The sequence below is a fragment of the Ornithodoros turicata genome, chromosome 3 (genome assembly GCF_037126465.1).
Source record: "Ornithodoros turicata isolate Travis chromosome 3, ASM3712646v1, whole genome shotgun sequence".
Lineage (NCBI taxonomy): Eukaryota > Metazoa > Arthropoda > Arachnida > Ixodida > Argasidae > Ornithodoros > Ornithodoros turicata.
The window spans coordinates 10,499,791-10,526,055 of record NC_088203.1 but is presented as its reverse complement, the minus strand read 5'-3'; the positions used below and the strand labels follow the sequence as shown (position 1 = coordinate 10,526,055).

Genomic DNA, 26,265 nt, shown 5'->3' with positions numbered 1-26,265 from the left:
GCAGCATGGTAGTCCGATGCCTGGGTAGGCAGCAGCTCCGTAGAGCCCCATTAAATGAGCAGTACTATATAGAACAGCGAAAAGCAAGTCAACCACCGTTTACAAGAACTTTGTAATTGTGCTATTCGATTGGCTATATATATCACCACACCAGGTTTCGCTCAATACTTATGCGTTTTCATATTACTGCATCGTCTCTCAAAGGACACAAATTACGTATTGCCGTCCACCGCCGCCTACACAACAAATTGATGTTAGTGCGCAATCGCACGTCCACCATGTGCGATGCTAAGTAGACAACACTCCGTTGAAACGTCTCCTGCGGGAAGCCTACACTGAACTTCACCGCATAGCACGCTCCTATCCAACCATCATCTCGAATGATATCGTTATCAGCCCTGATTTGTTGACAACCGGAGGCGTACGCCTTTTTTGTGACACTTATGCTGTTCATAATTGTCACAGAAAAGGCGTACGCCTTCCGTTTTCAACAAATCAGGGCAGATAACGGTATCATTCGAGATGGTTTGCTAGGAGCGTGCTGTGCGGTGAAGTTGATTTTTAAGAGTGTACGTGGATCATGAAGTGTTTTCCAACAGCGAGCAGTGACACTGTTGGGAATGTTGTATAAAACATGGTGTCGTCTTGATTACGTTGAGTGGATAGCTACACTGTGCGCTCCGCGTGCATACCAATGGGTACACGCTAAACCACTCTTCAGAACAGAACTTCACCGCATAGCATGCTGTGCGCAAACCATCACGAAGAATGATAGGGTTATCGCCTCTGATTCGATGGTAGGGGGGCGTACGCCTTTTTCTGTCAATTTTCATATATTCAAATTGACAAAAAGGCGTACGCCCACCCCTCTCGTCGAATCAGAAACGATAACCATATCATTTGGCGCACGGCGGGCTATGCGGTGAAGTTCTGTTCTGTGAGTGCAGGTAACGCATATTTAAGTACCGCTTAGCCAAGAGGTACATTTTTTAAGAGTTACACTCTTCTTCACATGCGGTACACGCAAAGCATAATGGACCGTTTCCATATTCGCGTCGCCCGTGGCGACGGAATGTCTAACGTCGTGTCTTTCCCCCAACAATGGTGACGCGCTTTTCGGACTGGCACATTACGTGGGAAAGTAGCAAGAGAAGATGCGGAAAGAGTGAAAGCGCATTGTACTCGTTACCAGACCTCAAACGTCCGTGTAACCTTGAAACCGATTGTCTCCCCACAATGAACATGACCGCCTCCCCCAGCGCTTCCGGTCAAGAGATCCAACGAGTCAAGAGTTCCGACCCGGTCAAGAGATCCAACGAGTCAAGAGATCCATCGAGTCAGGAGATCCAACCGGTCACGTGACAGGCGAGTCAAGAGATCCAACCAGTCAAAGCGTGATACTGGTCAGGATTCCCGACAAAAAAGGAAGTCTATCCCTTACCATGTTCATTGCAGAACGGTTGCGCTGTACGTACAATTAAGTTGGGAAGTAGTATGCCCGGTAACAGTGAAGTCTTTTCGGTGTTTTCTCTCTTCTTACCACACACGCACACGCAAAAAAAAAGGTAAGCGAGAAAATCCTGAGGTTGTGCTGTAGGTTACGGCGGCGAGTCCACCTTTTTCGCCTCTAGCCTCTAGCGCCGATGCCAGAACGGATGCTTGTTACCAAGAATATTGAGCTCAACTTACAAATAATCGTAGGCGTAATCGTTCTTTTCAATGGCCCCCAACCCTTATCACGTTATTCTGTTCTTTTACTGACCGTGCTTTCCAATCAACATTGACCTGTCACGTTCATTGACCTCCCAAAATGCAGGGTATACTGCTGGACTCAGAGTTGTCTTTGTACTTTTGTGTCCATTGGCGCAGCCGTCCCCACGTTATGCCAGAACTGAAGTTTGTTACCGATAATAATGGGCCCAGCCGCAAAGTGCTTTGTCTTTGTTCTTTTTCGACGGCGGGAAAAATTAAGGGAAAACTTGGTACAGAAAACACACACACAGATGTTCGGGCATGTGAAGCTATCTTTCGTACCGTGAGAGTCCACGATCAGACGCTTCCGCCATGTAGAACGTCTGTCCACAACAGTGACTTGGCTCTTCGACTACGAGCCTGCTGTGATACGAGAAGTGTTTGAATAATCAACGTGTTTGAAACAGCACCCGGCCCATCCAACGTGAGTGTACGTCTCTAACACGAAACGCTGTCAAAAAAAAAAAAAAAATACAGCACTTCTATAAATCCTGTGTTACAAACAGGTTGATCTTACAATGCAACCACCTTTTTTTAACACAAATGACATGACACAAATGACACAAGAGAACTGTCGGCTTTTCTTTGGACTGCGCAATGTGTGACAAAGTAAGTAGAGAGCGAGAGAGAGAGATACATGATGACGATGATATGGGGATGTAAAGTAAGTAACTAAGTCAATAAAAATGAGATATTGATTTGCCACCTGCATTTGTATTCTATTTATACCGCACGTAAAACGAGTCCCTCGTATTTCGATAAGAGTAATGCGATGTAGAGTTAACGACGTAACACAAAGGGGTCAAAAGATCCAGGCCTGGCGAACCCCCAGACTAGTCATGAGGTCTAACCGGGTCAAGTGATCCACCGATGGACCTCTTGACTCTATGGATCTCTTGACCCGTTGGATCTCTTGACGTGGAATCCTCCCCCAGGTGGGTCGATAGCGATGTTTTCCGCTCAAAGATGGCGGACTCAAGGGCTGCATGGGCATGGGCACACGCGTTGTTGGAAATGGTCCATTAGGCCTACCCGTCGGGGTGGCTCTATACGACATTAACAGCCCCAGGAAGCTACGCTGTAAGATAAATATCACAAATACATCGCTTTCAGGGATGATGCTTGTCCTTCGCGGGCATGCATTGTCGTGATGCACAAACGCCGGACACACGGGGCCCAACACGCATGGATGAACGCTGACCCCTAAACCTCTCCTTTACCATTGCGGCTGCTCTGTGTTCATGCTTTATCTTTTCCACACCTTTGGATTCCTGTTCTCTGCCAACTTCAGTTTCTTCCGCAGAACGTAACACCAACCACAGAAGATGATTGACTCACCCACATACGACATCGCCTGGACTTAAAGGTCAGCTCCGGAGGAAACCCACTCCCACTGATTACAACAAAAACTAGCAGGCACAAAGGTTGATGCCTACTGAATGTACTTCCAAAATAGTTTGGCCGAATACCCTGTATTTACTGTGAAATCTGTTTTTTTGGTTCGCCGTCCGATCATTCACTAGAACAGCTGACGTCACGCTCAGCTTTCGCTTTGGCTATTTGTTTGGTTTGTTTGGTTCTTTGTTTGGCTTGTTTACTGGCTCGCAGTTTCGCAACCGCTAGCAAGGCCAGCAATCATCACTCGTCAGGCTGAAAGCAAAATAGAGAGTCGCCTGTACGTACGGGCACCATTCTCTGCGTCTTAGTTTACTTCGGCTAGTGGTGCAGCGTGTGTGAAATGTGACAATGCCGTGCTTCTCGCAGTACGAGCAGGTACGCTTCTAACAAAGATGTTTCGTGCCAAGTTCTCAGTTGATTTTGTGCGTGATTGAGTGGTACGAAACCAGTGGTTGAGTGCTCTGAACACAACTGTCGTGTGCAATGCTCGAAGCATTTTGCATCAGAATGTTGCGAGGGCGTTCACCTGGCGGCAGATTTGGACTGTAAAAGTCGCTGAAAAGGGATGCGGCACCTGCCTTCGTTCGATAACAACAAAGAGAATCGAACCAAAGGACCGAAGTTGCGAGTAAGTGTCCGCACGAACTTTCACTATGGCTTGCACACAATGTGAACGTGTGAACGACAAATATGGGGCTACTATAAACCCTATAGCCCGCGGTTGTATGTGAAGCTACGCAGTTAATCAGAAGCTGGTTGGGAAATTACATGAGTTTGGAGAAGTCTGAGCTTGGGCACAGGGAAGCCAATTCTTTGATCCCAAAATAAATAAATTTACACGTCCTCACTTCTTAAGTTGCTTCCCGCGCGAAGGATGGGTCCACCATGTGTACCCGCGGTGTGTTGTATATGTATCTGTTCTCCAGCAAATGCCAGCTGCTCCTGGAAATATTTTTCGTGATATTTGTTGGTGTTGCTTGTTGGTTTCCAATTTAATGCTAATTGTTACTTAATTTCTTTCTTCTCCGATTCACATCCATCCTTTGTGAGTTTGTGCGCGAGTGTCTCCAGGTAATTTCTTTTTGTTATCGTTCCTTTGGTCCTGTATATTTTTTTTTTTTTTTTTTTTTTTTGCAATATGTGTGGAAAGCTGCGCTGGGAAGCCGTCACTCGGATATGACGCTGAAACAAATAGAATATTACCGTTTTCTTGAATTATACCACAAAGCCCTTAAAAATATACCCTCTAGGAGGTATACGTATGTTTATACCCTGAGGTGCAAATAATATGCCTTCAGGGAGGTATAAATATAGTATACCTTGAAGGTATAGCGTTTATACCTCAAAAGGTACACGCCCTGGGACAAGCCGTTTCTATTTTTCTAACAGTGTATACTGCCGAGTACCTTGACCAGCAAGGGATGACGGTCAGCATGCTCATCAGTTTGGCAGAAACAGTGTATAACAGTGTATAACAGTGTATACTGCCGAGTACCTTGACCAGCAAGGGATGACGGTCAGCATGCTCATCAGTTTGGCAGAAATAGGTGTAGTCATGAAAGACTCGTGAATCATCGTTTTGACACATAGAACGTTGCAAGAGGGCCACATTTGCTCTGTATAGCACACATGTATGTAGGCCATTGGTTGACAAATTTCCTATTAAAAGGGGTCCAGCTGGGGCCAAGCTATGCTGTTAACATTGTTGATCACATTTTGCAGCTTAAATATGTAGATGCTCTTTGCACATTTCCTAACAATATTAGCAAAACCAATATTACACCAACAACACTATTATAATTTCTGCTTCTTGCTCAGGCCCCCAGGGAAAAAGGCACATACAGCAGCACTGGTGAAGCAACGTCTTGTGCTACAATAATGGTGCCACAGTATCGTGAACATGCACATGTGTGCGCACATGGACAGGCAATGGTAATGGAAACCTGGTTCCGGATATAAGATGTGCACATCAAGACATTGGGAAGTAGCTTTGGCCCCACGAAGGTGATTTACGATATTTCAAGCTAGCAGCGATTACTAAGCAATTGTCCTGCATTCCTCACTTATACAGGAACTGGATACATTCGAAGTGTTGTAGGGGATAGTGGGTGTACTTCCCCTCCTGAAAGACATCCCGCTATTGTGTGCACTAAAAGTTGCCTCGTCTCAGTGCTGTTACTCGGTCATGTATCTAAGATATCACAACACCACTTCCAGCTTATCTGCGTGCCACATATTGTATCGACACATGAGGAATGTGTGTGAGAAAACTACTGCATTGCTTCTTTACTGCACAAGCCAGTTCTGTCTGTTTCAGAAATTATAACGCTAATTTTCATGTCAGGGTATGTCCAGGAGCTTGCTGGCACTCGGCTCGATCTCTGTGGACGGTGGCTGTTCATGAGCCCCCGAACAGAAGGAAAAGACTACACAAGGGGCTTACCGCAAGAGTTGCAGTGAGTGAGTCTACAACACTGACAACTCTGACCCCTCATACCTAGGATTAGTTTTTGGCATTTCATTCCCCATTAATCGGTGGCCCCTGTAGAAGCGTACGGGATGGGGAAACAAACAGAAGTGTCTCCGTGTACACAGTAAATGGTGCTCCAGGATCCTTAGCCATGTTTACTACATGAAGTGTCAGGGAAAAATTAAAGGTGTTGGGACGCTTTCATAGATGTGGTTTGTTGCACCATGGGTGCATCATACATTGCGCTCCATTATGCTGATCAAGCTCTCATGCATAAAAGCTCTCGAAGAGATGCCAATACAGCCAATTCCACTGATAGGCCTAAGGTCTGTGACATCAGAGCTGCTTGAGTTTTGCTATTCAAGGTGCCCATTTTCTACACACTATTCCTACCTTGGTTTGTAAAACACACATTGGTACAAAAAAGCTTTATGTTCATGTGGGATGTGTTGCAACCCCTTTCACGGGTTTGTACGGAATGACCTCGTTCTGCACGCAAGACTTACACAGAACACTTCAACTGAACCTGTATTCTGTCCATCTTGCAGTGTACTTGTCTACCTGTTGCGAGCGATTATTGGGGGGGGGGGCAGTCAGGTAGTTTTATGATCTCTGTGTATTCAATAAAATTATGGTCTATTCAATGTTATGTGTAAAATTACAGTATCTGTGAAATGTGTGGAGATGTGCATTGATTCAAGCAGTAACTCTGCTCCTGAAACCAGCATGCAGATCCAGGAGTAATACTGGTGTACATGACGCATGGAAGCAAGTGGTTGATTAATGTGATGGCTCATGGCTGCACTGGACCAGTAAACCAGCCGAAATAAGGTGCGAAGATATCCCCGATAATTACACTTGCACGCTGTCCTTGTACAGTGCAGTGTATTTTTGTTTATTTCTTCCTTTGCTTTTTGTGTTACTCTTCAGCTCTCATAAGCCACATATGACCTCATGTAAATATCTTACTTGTATCTTACTTGGAAGAAGTTCGACTACTTCTTGAAGACTACTTTCTACTAGAAGAATACCAGAAGAATACTTTTACGGGCGCAACACTGCTCATAATCCGCATGCTGCTCATTTCCCTCATAATCCTCTTCTCAGATCCAGGCGTTGCACCTGGCATAGCAGCCATGTTTTTAATTTGTGTGCCGTACAGAAAATCAGATATGAACGTTTTGCTTGTGCTTATTATCCTGTCGTTCGGCTGGAACAGAGCTGACACTGCTCCATAGACGACTCACGATAGTGCATGGATGCAGTGTATGATAGAGCACGAGAACACGTCACAAAGAGTGACAAACAACAACCGCTGACTTCCAACCAGTGTAATATTAACAAAGACTGATAAATACCTAGCCCAGTCACGCAATCACTACCTGTCTAAACACGAGCTCCCTGTCGTTAACACGATGGACTTCTCAAACAAGACCCGTGACTTATTTGGTTACCACATAGTAAGGTCCAAATATTTAATCTCTTCCCGCGTGTGAGTAACCGAAGCAGAATTGACGTATTTATCCCTTGCCCACTCTTTACAATGTGATACACTCCCAAAGTTTATCTTTCGTTCTTTTTTTCTGCAACGTCCTTGAATACTTGTCCTATCGAACCATGATGTGCAACCAAACCTAGCAACATGAAGAGCCAGATGACCGATAGGAGGGCCAGCGCAGGTTGCTGCATGCTCTCGTAACCTTTAGTAGCATCCCTCACTGTCACTGGCCCTCCTATGTTGCTATATAGACGTGGTTGCACACCATGGTTCGATAGGACAAGTATTCAAGGATGTTGACTTCCGTTGTGAACCCTAAATATGCCTTCGACATCGCGAGACTATTAGGCACTCTGTCGTCCAACAAGGCGCTGAGGGCACTTGGAGGTTTTCTACATACAACCGGGCTGATGGACATTCTCTGACTCGCTGAATGTGTAGCGGCCGGTGGACAACGACGAGGCTGGACACGCGCCTGGAGCACCCGCTTCAGTTCCACCGGCGCGGTCATGGAGATAGGCCACCGTCACCGCCTCTCCGTGGCATACCATCACCGTCGGTCGGGACTCATGTAGAGGAAGACCATCGTCCTCTACATTTGGTGACCCGGACGAAGAACATCACGTCCGGAGCAATTCGGCCCTTCACCATCCCAAATTTGGGAAGACACCATCGAGCAGTACTACCTCCGGCACACACGCGCTTCACAGATTGAGCCGCCTTCACTCCTGCCGCATCTAGGTACTCTTCACCGCACCCAACGCTTCTCACTGCCGGCCGCGACACTCGAGCCTTGCGCTCACCTGCCGGTCGCGGCAGTCGCGGCAGCCGACGCCACGGCACGCTTCAGCCCGTCTCGGCATCTCACCACGGCTCGCATAGCCTCGCCTCACTCACTTCACCTGGGACTCTCGAGCTTCGGCTCCCGTGCCCGTCGCGGCACCCCAGGACCACGACAACGAGCGCCTCACTCTCTCTCGCTCGTCTCTACCTGACGGATCGATGGTCCCGTCCCCCCCCATCTGTGACATGTCACCAACGTGTGCCAAGCCATGCACCTGTTCAAGCATGCACGTCAACCACGGTCGCCCTCGCTGTCCTCCTCCAGTGAAGTCGTGGACATCATCTGCTTTATCGCCGCTCCGCGTCTGAGGGGGGGAGTGATGTAGCGGCCGGTGGACAACGACGAGAATGGACACGCGCATGGAGCACCCGCTTCAGTTCCACCGGCGCGGCCATGGAGATAGGCCACCGTCATTGCCTCTCCGTGGCATACCATCACCGTCGGTCGGGACTCATGTAGAGGAAGACCATCGTCCTCTACAAATGTGTGCTGTGTGTGCCCCATAGGTGTGGAGTAACGCGTTACCGGTAACGCGTTACATTCGAGTAGTGAAATATGGTAACGCATTACATCTGGGAAAAAAGTAATGAGTAACGTAACGTCATTACATTTTTAATAACTAACGCGTAACGGCGTTATGCGTTACTGCGTGTTCGGGAACATTGCTTCATCGTCTAAACTTGAAAGCTTGAGCGAGGACCGTGCCTGCATAATCCTGAGAAAATCCCCGATTTTTTTCTATTCATCGTCAACATTGACAAGAAGGTCACATCGACACCCACGAAGAACGCAAAAGAAGGGTTGTTGACCTACCCTGGTTGAGATGTCGGCTTTGTTTACCACCTCCGTTTTTCACTCCCTCTGGTTTTTCGGACGAATGGGGTAAAAGCGGCAGAAAAATAGCCTCTACCCTCTGAACAAGTAACAAAGTACTTGGGGATTGCCTGTTTGGATTTGTAATGTGTGAGATAAAAGGTCACCGTCTCTATCAACCTTGACAAGGAGCACTCACTGGTCATTAGGCGTCCTCTCAGCCCAACGGGCGAAGCTCACAGATGAAAATTTTGAACATCAACTACTTCTGCGTTGCAATAAATCGTACATGTAAGTTGTGTTCATGCGTGAACCTTGTTTGGGCCCAACATTGCTTGTGTTGATTTGCAGAATGCACTTATGTGACTCAACCAAAAATGGCACATATTATAAGGACAACTGGTGAAGTAATGCAAAAGTAACGGCATTACTTATCAGAAGTAATGGCGTTAGTAACGCGTTACCTACAACCGCAACAGTAACGAATAACATAACGCGTTACTTTTTGAAACAGTAGTGAGTAACGGTAGTGCACTACAAAATAAAAGTAACTTCCCCACCTATGGTGTGCCCCCAGCGATTCCGACATTTCGCACTGACTTGATTGAAACCTTTGAACTACGTGTTGAACTACGTCAATTTAACCCACTCACCTGTTTGTACTTTCTGTGTGTAAGCATACTGGGGTAGACAGTGACTTTATTGTAGCTCACATTACCATTTTTTTATTATCACGTTGCTCTCGTGCGTGCTTTTCACTGGCGGTTACCGTGGTACAGGGAGCATCCCAGTGAAGACTACTGAGGGGTGCTCGGATGTTTTCTGTGGTGGGTAGTCCTCTTGGACTACCCAACCCCCGAGCAATAGGCTCTCGCTCTCCCTCTCCTGTGCCACCATCATCTCTCCCCGCCTTCTTTCACCGTCCCCTCTCCTTCCTCCCCTGGGTGCCCCGACCACCACTACAGAGCAGGCTGACCGCACCTCCCCCTCGGCGGCAGCTTATAGGTTCATCGTTGTGCTATAATTTGTTAGTCAGCTCGTTCTGCCGCGTCGGAGTGCTTTCATGTTCCCGAGCTCGACCGTGAATATTTGGGCAGTTCATTTCCACCTTTATTTCCTGTAGTCGATATTTTGCAGCGGGGATGTCGGGCAGTATATTTCGAAGTACATCCAGGGTTAATAAGTGGTCTCACTCTTCATAATATCTACCGATACGCAGCTATTTTTTACGTAGGCTGACGAAGGACCCTAATTCTCCCTCTGTAAACACACCTGGAAAGGGTTGTAAAAAAGGAGAGGGATGAAAGACGAGAACCGTGAGACGCCCGTGGTTGCATACAGGTTTCAAAGCGGAAACGAGAACGTGTCCTATCCCTTCGTGGAGCTCATTCTGTGCCGTTGCCGCCCACAGAAGATCGCGAATGAAGCTTTCCCCAGGGTAAGTTCCTTTCTTCAGTGTGTAAAATGAAGAAGTGTAAAATGTCCCGATAAATACAAAACTTTCCACATCGCGTGTTCTTCATGTTCCCAATGCTCGCGGTTGCTTCTGCATTTTCCCGTGCCTTATATCTTACATCCGTGGATGCCTTCGACGTTATCAGCTGTGTCTCATGTCTTATCTGAGCCGAAACGTCAGATAAAGACGGCATTCACGAGGCTATTTTGTTCTTTCCCCTTTCTCTTCCATCTCGCGATGTGTTGGTTTCGACGCGTTTACCGACGAAATTTTCCGCGTCAGGTTAGCACACGGACATCGCTTACGGTGTGTACGTCGAGACATCTGCAATAAAAATTGCGTGTGGGAGTGTATTATATCGTTGGGGGTTTAGTCCGGAACAGCACAACCGATATCTTCATGAGGCACTCTCCACTTTATTGTAAGTGCTTACATTTCCTGTGTATATGCTCACACAGAGTCATTTTGTCTCCCGCGTCTCGTCGGCCCGCAATCTCATCTTACTCGAGCTACACCCAGTCTATACCTGGAGCTATCTCTTGTCCTATTATATCAATATACCATACTCTGCCGGACTTTGCATCGCGAACAGGTTCTCATTCATTCACTACAGCTATGTTCAGCTGCCATCGGCCTGCCTGCTTCGTTGGGGTGTGGCCTTCGATGTGGCCTCCCATAACGAAGCGGTAAGTTCATTTCCTCGCTGTTGACGCGGAATACTAGTAAAATGCGGTTACTTTGCTGTTACTGACATTGAACACTATGTACGCATTGCAGCACACAAGCAAGAGAGGCGTTACCTGCACTGGATACAGCACTGAATACTCTGTAGACACTGAGTTGCGGGGCTTTCCTAGCGAATGCGTCGTGTGTGGACAAACATTCCAACGCTGGCGGGCACTCCGAAAGCATATGGCGTCACATGATCCCGTATGTGCATGCTTTCTTATAATTACTAGTCTAGTAATAAACTAATGTCTACACACACACATAGAGATACGATGATGAGATGGGGCTGATGTCGGCCAGCAGGCTGGGCGCTGCCCCAGTGCCATTTGTAGGTAAGTGAGAGATGATGATGAAGATGAGGATGTCTACATTATAGCACAGTTCATAGACAAACTGCACGTTCCAGCTATGTTAATCAAGTGTACGGCTCGCGCCAATGTTAGCTTGAACAGCTTCAAATCGAAGCGGGAAGAGAGCCACCCTGGCAGCGCGTATAGCAGAAAACAACGCCTTCACAACAGCGGTCACGTCTGTTTCACACTCCGCCGTTACTTGAGTTAAGCGCCACAAGGGCCTGCAGGCCGGAATGTCGTTCGAGTTAACTCTGATGTGAGCTGTGCACTCTCAAGGGCCATGCCAAAGACCTGTAATGTCCATGCAGGGGCCAACCGACCCAGCCTTCTTCAGGAACTGCCGCACTGCTGACGGGAAAATGCAGTGCATGATCTGCGGCATCGTCAAGACAGACAAACGTTCCCTTCGCTACCACTTCGCGTCCCACACCACTGTGCACCAGTTCATCTGCCCAAAGTGTCCGGCCAGCTTTAAGGCATCTCACCGCTTCATCACCCACTTCACGCGAGCTCACACGTCGCTGGCCCGGATTTTTCGATGTGAACTGTGCGACTTCACCACCCTGTACAGAAAACTTCTGCACGCGCATAGGCTGAGACACGATGGAATCGTCGAGAAAGAACGTTGCGAGGTGTGCTTCCAGATGTTCGGAAACGAGGGAATCAGGTACCATTACTTTCGCCACACGGGCGAGAAACCGCACGTTTGTAAGGTGTGCGGCAAAGGATACAGTATGAGAGGGCTCCTGAAAAAGCATATTGCTTCCATACATTTGGGCATAAAACGCGTGCGCGAACACAGAGACTGTCTGGTGTGTGGTGCGAACATAGATCTCCGAAACTTAGAGACGCACATGCGGCGTCACACCGGCGAGCCTACGAATACCTGTTGCGTCTGCGGGAGGCACTTCTTCAGCCTCAGGGGATACGTCCTCCATATGGAGAGAATGCACGTCCGCAAGAAAGATCGGGAATACCCGGTGTGCGAGAAATCCTTTCACGGTCTCTCACAGCTGCATCAACACATGCACGTGCACGTGGAGGAAAAACTGTTCAAGTGTGAAGTGTGCGGGAAGGCGTTCAGGTGGAAGCATAAGGTCGGCGACCACATGAAGACGCACAGCGAGGAACAGCCCTTTAAGTGCGAGCTCTGCGGAGAAGCGTTTAAGTGGAAGCATAATCTGGCCAACCACGTGCGAGCCAAGCACAAGTGAACGTTCCTTTCACAGGAAGAAGTGCGTGATTCTATAGGATTTTGATTTCTCTGTTTTTAACTATTTAGTGTTTTCAAAGAACTGTAATATATGGAAATACATGAAATTGTGACGCGTCACCAAGGTATGAGATTGAGCTGTAGTATTGAGGTACGTTTTGAGATGTTGTAGCGGCTAAGGTAAAGACGTGCGCACCACGACTGCTGGATCAAAAATAATGGTACCGTGATGTTACAGGTAAGGTACGTTTGTCTGCACAGTGTGACGACGTATTGCGTCAGGTGCGTCAGGACTGAAGGTTTATTCGGCCAGGTAAGGCCCGTGCAAAAAGCAGGAGCGTGGAAACGTGACACGAGAAGGTGTGCCGTCAACTTCGACGGGTGCGCTTGAAACGGTATTCCTCACTTTGTACTTCACTTTGAAAAAGTAGTCCACAGTTTGCAAGATACTGTATCCGCATGGCATTTTCTCGGTGCCTACGCGATACGACAGATTTAAGTTTAAAAAAATCTGTGGAGGAACAGGAGCTATATATGTACTCAAAGCTATACGGGTGTACGGCCGTTAAGACAACTCCTTCCAAATTTCTTCTCGGGTTCTTCTCGAAAATCATTGTGGCACTAGCACGTGCTCCACATTGTATATAGTTGGTTGCCAAGTACTGCAAAGCACTCAGTTCAAGTCGGCTAAGCAAATTGCACTACCTTCTTCTTCTTCAGCCACAACGGAAATGGCCCTGTTGAGGACCGTTGTCGGTCGTGTTTTCGTTTTTTTTTTTTTTCGTTTTTTATACGGAGAAAAAGAGTAAAGTATAAGAGAGTCACAGATAAAAGTACGTCTGCGAAAATGCATCTGTTATTTCACTCAGGATACAAGATAATAATCTAAATACACGTACTCATTTACTTATATTCAGTTGGAATATTCAACTGGTCGCGTGTTATCGAAACGAAATAGCAATTTTGATCGCAGACGCCGCAAACTATAGAGGCTGTCAAAGGAAGAAAAACCTAACGATGGACCATCACATTTTCATTTACTTTTTCGCTGGAAGAGGATTTAAGACCGGTGTTTTCCAACTTGATCCACCAAAGTGCTGCGGGATATCTATCTACCTGGCACCTAGGCCAGAAGGCAACCGGACATTAAGGGGTTTCGGGCACCAACAGCCCTATGGTGTTACGCGCGAACTGACCTATAGTACAGGCGTCGGACTTCTGGGCAAGAGGGAGTACGGCCATCTACTATAGGTTTCTTAATAATAGTTTTACGTTGTATAGTTGTGAGAAGAAGTGATTGGTCGCTGCAGCGTCACGCGGTTCGTGCATGTGCAGCGTGAAGAAGACGACATCTCGAGACCTTGCTGTTCCAAGTCACTTTGAGCCTCCAGGCCGATTTGAACACTTCCTCAGCTCAGCTAACCTGTTCTGTCTTCTTGTTTCGTCAGAAATCCTACAAGGCTTTCAACACCATACATCATCGTAATGTATGGTAAGCATCCTATTCAGCAGTAGAACTAACAACACGCGTATTTCCTGTATACGCTATACGTTTGGTGCAGTGGTTACGACACCCTGTACAATTCAGGGAAGGTTGAAGGGAGACGAAAACGAGCAGCGGTTGCTATTAGATTATTCATTTGGGGCAGTTACGAATTAATTTTAGATGATCATGTTTAGGTTCGTTCCCCTGAGTGGGACACCGATACCGTTACTGCTCATTCTGACGACAATGTGCATCCGTTAACATTCGGAGCGGTTTGCGGACAATTTGCAGCGCAATGAGTGCTCGTTCGAATTTAAAAGCAGCACATTACTGGAGCAAGAAACATTGTTAGTGTTACGCGATACGAGATGTGAAACATTGTTGGTCTCATTCATACTCCAGCTTTCGCAGTGGTGAGAACTCTTATCTGCTATACTATGTTACGAGCGGAATAGGCGTAATATTGTTGCATAATGTAAAACCCCAAGACTAGGGAACACGAAGGGACAGACACGACACGAAGTCTCATCGTGTGGTGTCTGTCCCATCGTGTTCCCTAGTCTCGGGGTTTTACATTATGCGTCATCTTCACCAGCTCGCTTGCTTCCTAGCCATTTTTTCGTTGTAATATTGTTATTCTACGCTCCGTAATTCTCTTGGGAAGTGCTTGTTCAAAACTTCCACTTCATAATGGGCGTAGCGTTGATACATTCGGATATCCATACGCCATAGCTTCATACGCCATCCAGATGCCTCTGTCCATTGCTAAGTCATTTGTAGCTTCCAATCAGACGCCAACACGAAGGTACGCATAACGTCGTCTGCTGTAAGTCGAAGAGCGGTATAGAAAAACTGACGAACCTACGCGAGTTGAAAGATGGAAGTCATTGAAAAGGTTAGCCAGCTGTATGGGTCGAACCCACATCTTCTGGATTACCGGTCCAGGGCTCTACCAATTGGGCTAAGCTAACACGCCTTCCCACCGACTTCCAGGGTTTTCAGTACTACTGTGTAGACGAACGACACAGATAATCAATTAGGTCTGTTTTTTCGTGGATTTCAAAGATTCATACAGCTCTCCTGGACGCAACGCAGACGAAATGCACTGGGAACATGTGCTCCGATTGGTCACAAATTTGAGATTAGCACGAGCATGTTTCAAAAACTTACTGTAGCCCTTGAACAGTTCAGTTGCAACAGTTGTAACCCGCATGGACATCAGCGCTATATACTCTTTTGATCTATTTTCTAGTCTCATTCGATGTCTTGTCGTCCCCATCATTCATAGTCCAGGACTCCAGGGGCCCAATGGACGACGACCGCACGTTTACACCGTTTTGTTTGACCGGGATTTCAAATCAACCTTAAAGGAGTCTTAACTACATTAATGGTCGTATGTTGTCTCCAAAACTACGCAGAGTGAAAGCAGGAGTTTCACACAACCTAAATACGTCGAAAAATAAAAAATAAGCGTTTTCACTATTTCAAAAGTAGATTGAAGAGCGAAATCAGCTACATGAAACGATTCAAAAAAGAAAAAAAAAAGGTGCCGACGCCAGGATGTTTGCATAGCTTGTTTGTAGCCTGCATCGGCCAACATCACCTACACTCCGAGAACTTCACCGCATAGGACGCTGTGCTCCAAACAGTGCCGCGAATGATAGGGTTATCGCTTCTGATTGGAAGAGAGAGGGGGGCGTACGCCTTTTTGTCGCAATTTTCATATACCCATATACCCAAAAGTCCGGATATGCAGTACTGTGCCAGCTGCCATGCTTTGAAAATGAAAGGGAAATCCCCCGTTGGAACTGTGCACCGTAGGTCGAGCTTCGCATTAAAGATACAACTTTGCGTACATAAGGGATAGTGTTGGTGGCTCTGCGCACGCGCAAACCATATAGAAAGCTTTGCATAGTGCGCAGGACCACCACGCTATTCTTTCTGTACGCTCAGGCGATAGCGCACGGTGCACTAAAATTCAGTATTTTGTTCGGACGGTGCCCATGTTCCCTTGTGCTCCAGTGTTTGTAGAGGGATGACCTGGTTGTGAGATCGGTTATCGCCAAGAAATGTTCCGAATAGACCTCTCCTTGTTTGTAAACAAGTGACGTCATAGTGTTCGATAGCGCTACCAATTTGGTAGAGTTCAACTACACTCTTAAAAATGAACTTCACCGCATAGCACGCTCCTAGCCAACCGCTATCTCGAATGATATCGCCATGTGCCCTGATTTGTTGAAAACGGGAGGCGTGCGCCTTTTTTGTGACACTTATGCGGTTCATAATTGTCACAGAAAAGGCGTACGCCTACCGTTTTCAACAAATCAGGGCAGATAACGATATCATTCGAGATTATGGTTGGCTAGGAGCGTGCTATGCGGTGAAGTTCATTTTTAAGAGTATATGCTCGTAGCTACACTCTTAAAAATGAACTTCACCGCATAGCACGCTCTATCCAACCACCATCTCGAATGATATCGTTATCTTCCCTGGTTTGTTGAAAACTGGAGGCGTACGCCTTTTTTGTGACAATTATGAACAGCATAGGTGTCACAAAAAGGCGTACGCCTCCCGTTTTCAACAAATCAGGGCAGATAACGATATCATTCGAGATGGTGGTTGGATAGGAGCGTGCTATGCGGTGAAGTTCATTTTTAAGAGTGTAGGGGCGAACAAGGTCACGCCCGAAAGACACGGTCACGATGGTCCCTGAAAGGGACGGGACCTTCAGTCCTACTTGTCTTTCAATATGAGGCAGCGAACAAGTGCCCGTTCCCTTCCGATTTGTTTCGGTTTCAGGCTGTCTACCAACGTCATGATGACGTTTCTCGGGTAGAGGTCTATTCCCAAACAGTGACTCCCTAGCCTTCTATTTCGACTTTGTACTCTTCAAACTCTTCTAGCCACACCCATCCAATCCCTCGCCCGTGTTACCGTATCACAGGCCCGTCAATAAAACACGGTCCAGCCAGCAAGACCTTCGTGTAGAAGTGGATGCCCGCATTCTGCATTTATTTTCGGTGCGGAATATAGCCGGTGAAAGAATCCGGTTTTTTGATAAACCCATATAAATACCGATAAACACCCCTCGAATCAGCTTCAAAGGAAATGGCGTAAACAACAGATTTATAAAGAAACCACTCATTTCTTAGTCATGGCAACCGGAAAAGATGTACAAAACGTTGCGGAGGGACATACTCTTGGCTAGTGGCTCTGAAAAAAACAAACAAAAACAAACACAAACACAATTCAAAATGCAGAAAACACAAGTGGTGGCCCTTATAGTGTTGAGGACGGAGCAAGTTCAACAAATAGTGCACAACGCGTTCTGTAATAGACCTGTACCTGTTTGTAAACAAATGCCGTCATAGTGTAAACAAATGCCGTCGACAGCGCCCCCAATTTGGTTTAGCCACCAAACAGTTTAGAAGCATCCTTCCCAATGGCGTCATCACGCCAAAGCAGCCCATGCAATGGGATGAGGTCTCAGCGCGACCACGATCCTTCTCGACTTGCTACTTCAGCGGCCGCGCGCAGAAAGAGTGCTCAGACTGCCCATCGGAAATCTGTCTGGTTCCTGCGGGAGAAGGGACATTTGGCTGAAGTTTGCGGTTCCAAGAATTTCGAGAATTATCCAACTCCATGCTCCGCTGACACATGCTAAGCGACAGTTGACGACAACTACACAGCCCAGGTTGAACTGGATTCAGGAGCTGAGGTTTCTGGAACTGGAGGCTAACCTTTGCGTGTATAGGGCTCGTAGTTGGTACATCTGCAGAGGCAAAGGAAACCAAGCTCTTAACGGTTGCATGTCATCGAGTCCCCGTCAGTGCCTATCCCGGGTCTTCATGCTATCCAAGCCCTGGAAGCTGTCAAGTTCCTCGGTAGTTTGAACAGTAGTCCTAAGGCAACACTTCACACTGCGTTGTTTCGTTGTCCGGGTACCACTATACGCGATGACTATACTGTTCGCCTCAAGCAAGATGCCGTGCCGACTCTCGCTCAGTGCACGTCGTCGGATTCCTATCTTATTTCCAAGAGGTCGTTGATAATTTGGAGAGCGAGTGTCGTTCGTCGTATCGATAAACCAACTCCCTGGTGTGCGGGACTGGTGATCGTCAGATGAGGGACAGTAGATCATCTTGCGCTGTCTCTACCTCGTGTTTCGGATATTCCTGCATCGACTCGAGCCCTTCAAAATGTGAAAACTAGTTGGACTTGGCAGTATGAACAGGAGGCAGCGTCCACACTCCTAACGTCGGACCATTGCTTGGCCAAGTACCACACGCCCTATATGCCACGAGCGTTTATTCTGATGCCATCTCCTTTTGGCCTCTGTGCGGTTCTCCTCCAGACACAACAGTCAGGCGAACGCTGGCAGGTAGCCGTTTCATCAATGTAGATGGCTACAACGAAACAAAGATACAGACAGACGGAGAGAGATGCCTTTGCTAAAACACGGGCAATCCAGCGGGTTTCATGATGCACTTTCTTCAGGATGCGAAACTGACCATCTTCCTCTTGTGCCGCTGTTTAGCTAGATGAAACTAGATGTTCTACATCTTAGGGTGCAACGGGTCAGACTAAAGACAATGCGCTATCAGTTCCGGATGCTATGTTCCAGATGTATGCTAAGTTGTTCGGTGCGGCTGATACATTGCCTCTCAACCCTCTCGGGGATAATTAACTGGACGCTGCTGAACGTTTTGCTACTGAAGTGACTTGATACTGATGTAATGACGCTCATTACTTGGGAACTATTGCCCGTGAATCTCCGGGACGTAAGGAGAAAACAGTGGTGTTGAAGACGGCTGCACACTTGTCAGCAATGCTGGTCGAAGCAGGCCGAAGAAGCAAGGCTGGCCAAAGCAAAGTGTACCGCTTCACGTGGCGAAGTACCTGTCCGTGAAAGATATGCCTGTCTCTGTCTGTAATGGAAAGCAGTGGTCTACACTTAAAAGACAGTTTCGTAAACCCCTCCTCTCGTTCGCCAGCACTTTTTATGCTTGCAGTGCACTAATCGTACTAAGGCTCTTGCCCGTGAATCGGTGTGGTGGCCAGGTTTGATAGCCGAAATTACTTCTCTCGTTGCTAGTTGTGAAAAGTATGCATGTACTCGAGTTAACTCAGCCCAACCACGTCTCCACCGGCCTCCCGGGACACCGATAGCAAGTTCTAGGCCTGAACCTATTCCACCTGATTGGGGGTGGTGGATTATTCTCGAAAACGTTGGAACGGCTCACGGCTCGTCGACGTATTCAGCAGCAAGTGAGGTCTGTCAGTGGTCCGCCCTTTTCATCAAGATTGGGGAGGCCGAGACGACGATCCGTACGGTAAAAGACTTCCTCCGCAATGCAAAGGATCCATATCTGTCCCCCTCAGCTATGGGAACACAGCACGTGTAAATGGTTTCAGCCTGGCCGAACTCCTTATGGGGATTCAATTACGAACGCTTGTACTAAAGACAGAGAAGCGAGCTTCGCCCACACTGGCAGGCGGTGGCAAGGAAAGATTAGACAACAGGCTCGGGTGTCATGGGGCTAGAGATCGGCTGTCACTTCAAGCAGCAGGAGAACAGGTCTGGGTTTCTCCGGGACAGGTATACGTGTTACGGCATTGAGCCCTGCGCAACATCCAAGTTCCCGTGATTCAATCTCCGAGCCATAGAATAGCGACAACGGTACATTGCATAAACCTTAACGGAACTTGTAACTCAGGAAGGAGGGGAGGGGGGTAGATGTAGTGGCAGAGACATTTCAGTAGTCCAGTGGCGTCACCGGTATTCACCGCCAGGGGAGTGGCGGGTCTTTGCCGGGTCGTCGGAGCAGGGCCCTTTTTGACCACGCCACCCGATATTTTGGACAACCGGCGTTCTGTTTTTTTTTTTTTCACCACACCGCATACAGTATATTGCAGCTCGCCAGGGTAGTTGCGTGCGGGATCCATAAATGCCGTCGAGTCACCTCAGTGTTGGAGGGTCAGGATGTCCACACCAAGCTTTATTGCTAAAGAGAATGTTGCTCATTGTAGAGTAGAGCTATTACGTGACCGGGGCACCAATGTTACAAACTTTCAGAAGAACGCGAGTAGTTCCTACAGGTTTAAATAATAACGTTACCAGATGACGTCTGTTCGTACTCCGCTTGAGTAGAAGCTGTTGGAGACGCTCAGCTAAAAATTGTGTCCTCGGCAGCGCGCAGCTTGACGCTGAACTGCAAAGGTGCGTTCCGACGTCGGACGCGACGGCGGAAAGAGGATGGCGGAGGCCCGTTCTCCGGTGCCGTTCATGCAGGCTCTCCTTGCGCGACTGACGGCGGCGGACTGCAGCGACCACCCATTCAAAACGGATAATAAGACGATTGCGTCCAGGTCTCGCGTCCCTCGCACTCGTCGCTAATGACGAGAATACGGAGAGCCTCGGTGTAGACCTCAGGCTGTTCGCCGCACACAGCTACGAGGGCGCGAATCCATTAGTGGGAACGTAGCTTAAGCGGGGATGGACGTAAAGGTCACTCATTGTCTTCCCTCACTGCAGCACCAGAGGAGGACTACAACCAATACTACTATGGCGCGTCAGAGGGGTTGACAGACCAGTCGGGATACGACCGTAAGAATATAGCTGGCACGAAGATCATTGTTCTATCTCTTTTATTTTCTCTTTCAGAGATCGGTGGATTTCCTCAAGACTACTCTGAAGGTACATGATCGCTGAAGAATATAAAGCGCGAAAAGTCGAGACGATGGGAGGAGACACACACTCGCTCGTCCGCACAGACACCCGTTTTGTATGTTTCCTTCTATGGTCTCGTCTTTTCGCGCTAAATTATTCGGTGATCATTTAGTGATGTTTACTATTGCACAGTCCAGTACACTCTTAAGAAATGGGTGTACTTTAACTCCTTTTTTGCCACATATACTCTCAAAAAGGGTGTCTCCTCACTCCCTCAAGGGAGTAGCATGACACCTTTCTCCCTATTGGAGAGTAATTCTTCTTTCCGGGAGGGAGTAACGGAATAATGTTACTCCCTTGAGGGAGTGAGGAGACACCCTTTTTGAGAGTAATTGTACTCTCCAAAAGGGCGTTATATATGTGGCAAGGAAAGAAGCAGAGAGGGAATATGCATCAGCTGAAATGCCGCGAGCAATAACCCTAGGAGGGGTGAGTTAGGATAGGGATTCGTCGATCATGTTATCGTTCAGCCAATTTGCTCTACATCTACTTGCACTGGAAATAGTACCTCCAGAGACATTTTGTTTTTTACATGGCATGAAACTCTTGAAAGAGTTTCGAGTTTCCAAAAATTGCTTTTCCTCCTGCCTCACAGTACGTGTTTCTGTATTTTTTTTTTTTTACAACTCACCCTTTTCTTTTTCTTTGTTGTTTGCGTAGGGACGTAATGTCCCCGCACATAAAGAATCCCATATAGTGAGACAGGGCAGCCGTGTAACATATATACTTTCTGACCTTTTCTAAATGTCGACTCTTCATATGGAATTTTAGTCAGCAGTTAAGGCAGCGACCTGACGAAGTAAGCCAGCGTGAGGGTTCAGGAAAGACTCATAACGTCCTGAGCGACGACAGGTCTTGGCCGCGGACTTGCACAAGTCAAGATGCGGCTTCAAGTGAAGTCAGATCTATGAGCTCGGGGGGTTAGTCTTGTCAGAGTTAAAGGCATGAGAATGAATAAGCTTTTTGCAACAGTTTTGCTTCGTGCCGCCCCGAAACGTTGCAAAGATGTAGACTTGGCCGCAGAAGCCCGACGATGCAATGTGCAATATTTTCTTTTTGATGTCTATTGCTTTCTGTTTTCAGTTGAATCGGGTTTTTTCCCCCAGGATCAACGTGAGTACCTAAATTGCGTAGAGACGCTCTATCCCCATATAGTATAATATGGCAGCCTTAATCTCGTCCGAATAACCTTTTTGAGACTGCTCTGCTTCGTGCTGCCTTCTGCTTCATTTTTTCCGTAAGGTTGCAACGGCTTGACGCAATGTAGACGTGGCCGCAGCGTAGCAGGACTATGCAAGGCGCAATACTTCCTTTTTTAATATGGAATACTTTGTTTCCAGTGCAGCCGGAGCTTTACCAGCAACCTAGTGAGTACATAAATGAGTGTTCCATCTCGAAACATAAAAAAAAAATATATATTTATAGTGGGACGAGCAGCCTTAATCTTGTCCGAGGAATGAGAACACTCCAAGAAAGAGTGTGTAGAGACACCACCTGGATCAACATAGCGTCAGATAAAGGGTGTAAAAGGGTGGTAAAAGAGAAGTATCTTATATCCAAATTGCTACAAAAAGGCGTACGCCCCATCACTCACCGAATCGGAAGCGGTAGCTCAATGATTCGTGGTAGAGTGAGATAGCAGGTGCAACTTTGAGGCACAAAATATGCGACAACAATGACCTCCTAAAGGTGTAACTGCTCGACCTTTCTGAGTGAAGAATAAGCTATTTCTAATTGCTCTGCTCCGTGCTGCCCTCCGTTTCATTTTCCGCAAGGGTGCAAAGGTTTGATGCAAAGTAGACGTGGTTGCAGAGAGTAGCCCGGCCATGCAATGTGTGATACTTCGTTTTTTTGACATGGAATGCTTTCTGCTTCCAGTGCAATCGGGGCTTTCCCAGCTGGATCAAAGTAAGTACGGAGATTTCATTTCATTTATTAAACCTTAAGGGCCCTTACAAATGGCAATACATAACGGGGGAATTGCAAAGAGCAAAAAGGAAATATACAATAACAACAATTACGAAACATTCGTATATACAGAGTGTGCACTTAACTTTCAAAAGAACAGCTGTTCTAGATAGTGGCTAAAGCGGGAAATAAGGGGCAATACTTGTGGGAAAATTGGGTCGGGCGACGGAGAGAGCATGAGCATCGTAATCCTGCAACAAAGCCTCGAGCAACTTCGAAATCTATGTCCGCAAGACGAAATTGAGCATTTGTCTCAGTAGTTGCAGCGGGGCTATAAGGACTTACGAACAGCAAGCGCACATGGAGGTGTAATGAACGTCGTGTCCTTGCCTTCCTCCTGCGTCCCCCTCCACTGCATACACTGCTAAAACAGAACTTCACCACATAGCACGCTCGTAACCAACCATCATGCCGAATGATATCATTCTGTGTCATGATTTGTTCAAAACAGGGGGGAGGCGCCTATCTCGGACAAGATAATCTGTCCCAGATAGGCGCCTCCTCTCATTTTCAACAAATCAATGCACAGAATGGTATCATTCTGAATGATGGTTGGCTGGGAACGTGCTATGTGGTGAAGTGCTGTTTTAACAGTGTACACTCTTAAAAATGAACTTCACCGCATAGCATGCTCCTAGCCAACCATTATCTCGAATCATATCGTTATCTGCCCTGATTTGTTGAAAACGGGAGGCGTACGCCTTTTTTGTGACAATTATGAACAGCATAAGTGTCAAACCCGGCGTACACCTCCCGTTTTCAACAAATCCGGGCAGATAACGATATCATTCTAGATGATGGTTGGTTAGGAGGGTGCTATGCGGTGAAACTAATTTTTAAGAGTGTACTCTGTAAGAAAAGAGGGTGTGAAAAAGTAGTACCTGCACTGTTAAAACAGAACTTTCCCACATAGCACGCTCCTAAGCCAACCATCATTCCGAATGGTATCATTCTGTGCATTGATTTGTTGAAAATGGGACGAGGCGCCTCCCCCCCTGTTTTGAACAAATCATGACACAAAATGATATCATTCGGTATGATGGTTGGCTAGGTCACGGTGACTGTGTAGGTCAACATAGCTGTTGATAAAGGATGTAAAAGGTTGGCAAAATCAATTACCCTATGTATCCAAACTGCTACCAAAAAGGCGTGCCCTATCATTCGTGGCAGTGAGGTAGCAGGTCGAACTTTGCGACCATTTAGGTACACTCTTAAAAATGAACTTCACCGCATTGCACGCCCTTACCCAACCACCATCTCGAATGATATCGTTATCTGACCTGATTTGATGGAAACGGGAGGCGTACGCCCTTTCAGTGACGCTTCTGCTGGTCATAGTTGTCACAAAAAAAAAAAAGGCGTATGCCTCCCGTTTTCAACAAATCAGGTAATATCACGATATCATTCGAGATGGTGGTTGGATAGGGGCGTGCTATGAGGTGAAGTTCATTTTTAGGAGTGTTGGCTATGAGGTGAAGTTCTCTTTTAAAAGTGTGTACTCTTGGTCGAACGTATGTGCTTCCCATACAGTTGCGTTCTATCTGCGTCGTTTACCCGAAACTCGCTAGAACGTCTTGAACAACTAAGGACTGGCCTACGGCGTAATTTTGAGTCGTATTTGTGTCGCGCCTGACCTGGGTTGTCATGGTGGTTCCCGCAGGTCTTCTGCATGTATTATCTGTGATACGTATAGGCCGGGCCCATGGTGGCCGATTGTCTGCTTGAGCGTCCCTCTCTTCCTTCCTATAGGTGGGGCACCTAGTACCGAGTAAGTACCTGTATAGGTTTGTTTCTACATGCATCAATGGCGTTAACGCGAGAAGCAATCCTACAATGAAAAAAAAAAAAGAAAAGAAGGCTAGGAAACAAGTGCAAAGTGCAATAGAAAAACTCTGTCTAAAGCCGTGGGCTTGTGAGACCTGGCGCCTCTCTAAGCCAAGCGTCATTCCTCGTCTGAACAGCTCTGGTTTAATGTTTCTCAAAATGCAGGAAAAAGGACGACAGCATCGTCGGCTTCATTGTCGGTAGCGTGTGTCTCCTCGTACTAATATCGGCTCTTGCGGTCTACCTGGTACTGGCGTCCACCGGTGAGTTCAGACACCGTCCAAACACCAGACGGCTGATTGCTTCGGGCGAGCTCATCACTATCGTAATCTTGACCATTGTAACGATCATCGTCTAGACATCCCAGTTTGACTGGAGGAGCCAGTGGAGTAGCCTTCTCACTTCGGGCGAGTCTAAGCGGGCAGTCGAAATACTACCCGTGAAGGAAACGAGTATTAGCCAAAGCCGTATTAATTGGTTTCGGTTTACGTATTTTTGTCGCGGCTGGTCGCGGCGAAGCGCAAAAGGACGAAATTCATTGGTGTAATTCATTGGTGGAAGGACGTAATTCATTGGTGGATAAGGGAGTGGAAGAGCGTCCTTTAGCGCTTCACCGCGACCAGCCGCGACAAAAACGTGTAAACCGAAACCAATTTCTTACTGCAACAAATGACCCGCTTCGGTTGCAGATTTTTCTCTAAAAGGTATCTACTGAAGGTCCCAGAAGGGGTAGTACCCATTTTAATGCCGACGGCGCCCTGCTTTAGAAGTTAGCTTTTTTCACGAAACTCATTTGAATTTTTATTTAAATAATGAGCGCCTCCCGCTCATTCACGCGGTGCGCATCTTGTTGGCAGTATTGGACAGATACTCGTAAAAACGAAAGTTATGCGATTGGTGCACCGGTTCGCGAATTATTTATCCCGGGGATTTAACTGAAACACCCGGTATAGCATGTAAGTTTCCGAAGGTCGTGGTGATCCAGTCCAAACTGCAGTGCCTCAGGTAAGATTCAACAAGCGCATGATAAATAATGTTAATATGGTAGGGGGCAAATGTTAACTATTTCTAAGAACGGCTCCCACAAAGTGACCCCGCGAATTCGCCTCAAGAGTGCCAACAAGGGGGACGGAGAGGCTCTTCTGATTCCCACGACCGGAAATCGGGAGAGTCTAGGTTCGAGTCCAGCCGTGAGCACCTTTTTCTTGGGTTGTTTGATTTCAAGGCTCCTCCACTCGGGAGTCATTTCGAGCCACAGTTAGTCGTTGAGTACAAAAGAGGTCTTAAGTGTCCCTTTTATACTCGACCCGTAACCTCCTGCAAGGATGTTCATATACAGGGTGTCCCAACTAAGTGTATAGATTTTTAAAAAATATACTTAAAAAAACACTTTCTCCAACATGAAATCAATTGCAATATAGCGTATGCTGAAGGGCACTCCCTAGGAGGGCATTAGCAAAGTCCAAAGGCAATGTCTTAAGCTACAAGGTTGTCCCAATGAGAACATCTGTTCCTTTCGGTCACCTGATATCGTAGCAGTTTCCAGAACAAAAATCCGTTCGATAGATCGCCCGCAAAAAATTCGTGATGAAACGTAATTTCTTTATTTTGTTGCGCTTCTTAGAAGACGCGTCTTTCCTTCATCTCCAATGTGAGAGGGAGAAAGAGCACACTATCGCCTCTCGCGTCCTGGAAAAAGAACAGAACATGCAACCCAAGATAAGGCCAGTT

General features: G+C 47.1%; 2 protein-coding genes across 9 annotated transcripts in view; both read left to right on the top strand.

Moving 5' to 3' along the window:
- Positions 1–10,010: 10,010 nt before the first annotated feature.
- Positions 10,011–12,652, top strand: LOC135389890 (zinc finger protein 879-like). 6 transcript variants are annotated; one of them, XM_064619939.1, is made up of 4 exons: positions 10,012–10,213; positions 10,824–10,917; positions 11,009–11,161; positions 11,622–12,652. In XM_064619939.1, exons 1-4 carry the CDS (start codon positions 10,197–10,199, stop codon positions 12,525–12,527), a joined length of 1,170 nt encoding a protein of 389 aa, XP_064476009.1. In that variant the 5' UTR covers positions 10,012–10,196; the 3' UTR covers positions 12,528–12,652. The 6 variants fall into 6 exon arrangements, with proteins under 6 accessions (XP_064476008.1, XP_064476009.1, XP_064476010.1 ...); XM_064619940.1 differs by having other exon boundaries at positions 10,013–10,213; positions 10,845–10,917; XM_064619942.1 differs by lacking the exon at positions 10,012–10,213 and adding an exon at positions 10,445–10,652 and having other exon boundaries at positions 10,845–10,917.
- Positions 12,653–13,861: 1,209 nt separating this feature from the next.
- Positions 13,862–26,265, top strand: part of LOC135388040 (uncharacterized) — a 37,639-nt gene continuing 25,235 nt past the window's right edge. For all 3 annotated transcript variants that reach the window (XM_064617323.1, XM_064617322.1, XM_064617324.1), the window contains exons 1-8: positions 13,862–14,018; positions 20,548–20,619; positions 20,677–20,709; positions 21,826–21,855; positions 22,083–22,109; positions 22,621–22,650; positions 24,460–24,478; positions 24,700–24,797. In XM_064617323.1, coding sequence (XP_064473393.1) covers positions 14,012–14,018; positions 20,548–20,619; positions 20,677–20,709; positions 21,826–21,855; positions 22,083–22,109; positions 22,621–22,650; positions 24,460–24,478; positions 24,700–24,797 — 316 coding nt within the window. In that variant the 5' untranslated portion in view covers positions 13,862–14,011. The remainder of the gene's footprint in view (positions 14,019–20,547; positions 20,620–20,676; positions 20,710–21,825; positions 21,856–22,082; positions 22,110–22,620; positions 22,651–24,459; positions 24,479–24,699; positions 24,798–26,265) is intronic.

Coding starts and splice junctions, on each gene's coding strand:
- LOC135389890 (XM_064619938.1), top strand. CDS start 10,076: ATGAAAGACGAGAACCGTGAGACGCCCGTGGTTGCATACAGGTTTCAA. Junction 10,214..11,008: donor CGAATGAAGCTTTCCCCAGG/GTAAGTTCCTTT, acceptor TACGCATTGCAG/CACACAAGCAAGAGAGGCGT. Junction 11,162..11,621: donor ATATGGCGTCACATGATCCC/GTATGTGCATGC, acceptor ATGTCCATGCAG/GGGCCAACCGACCCAGCCTT.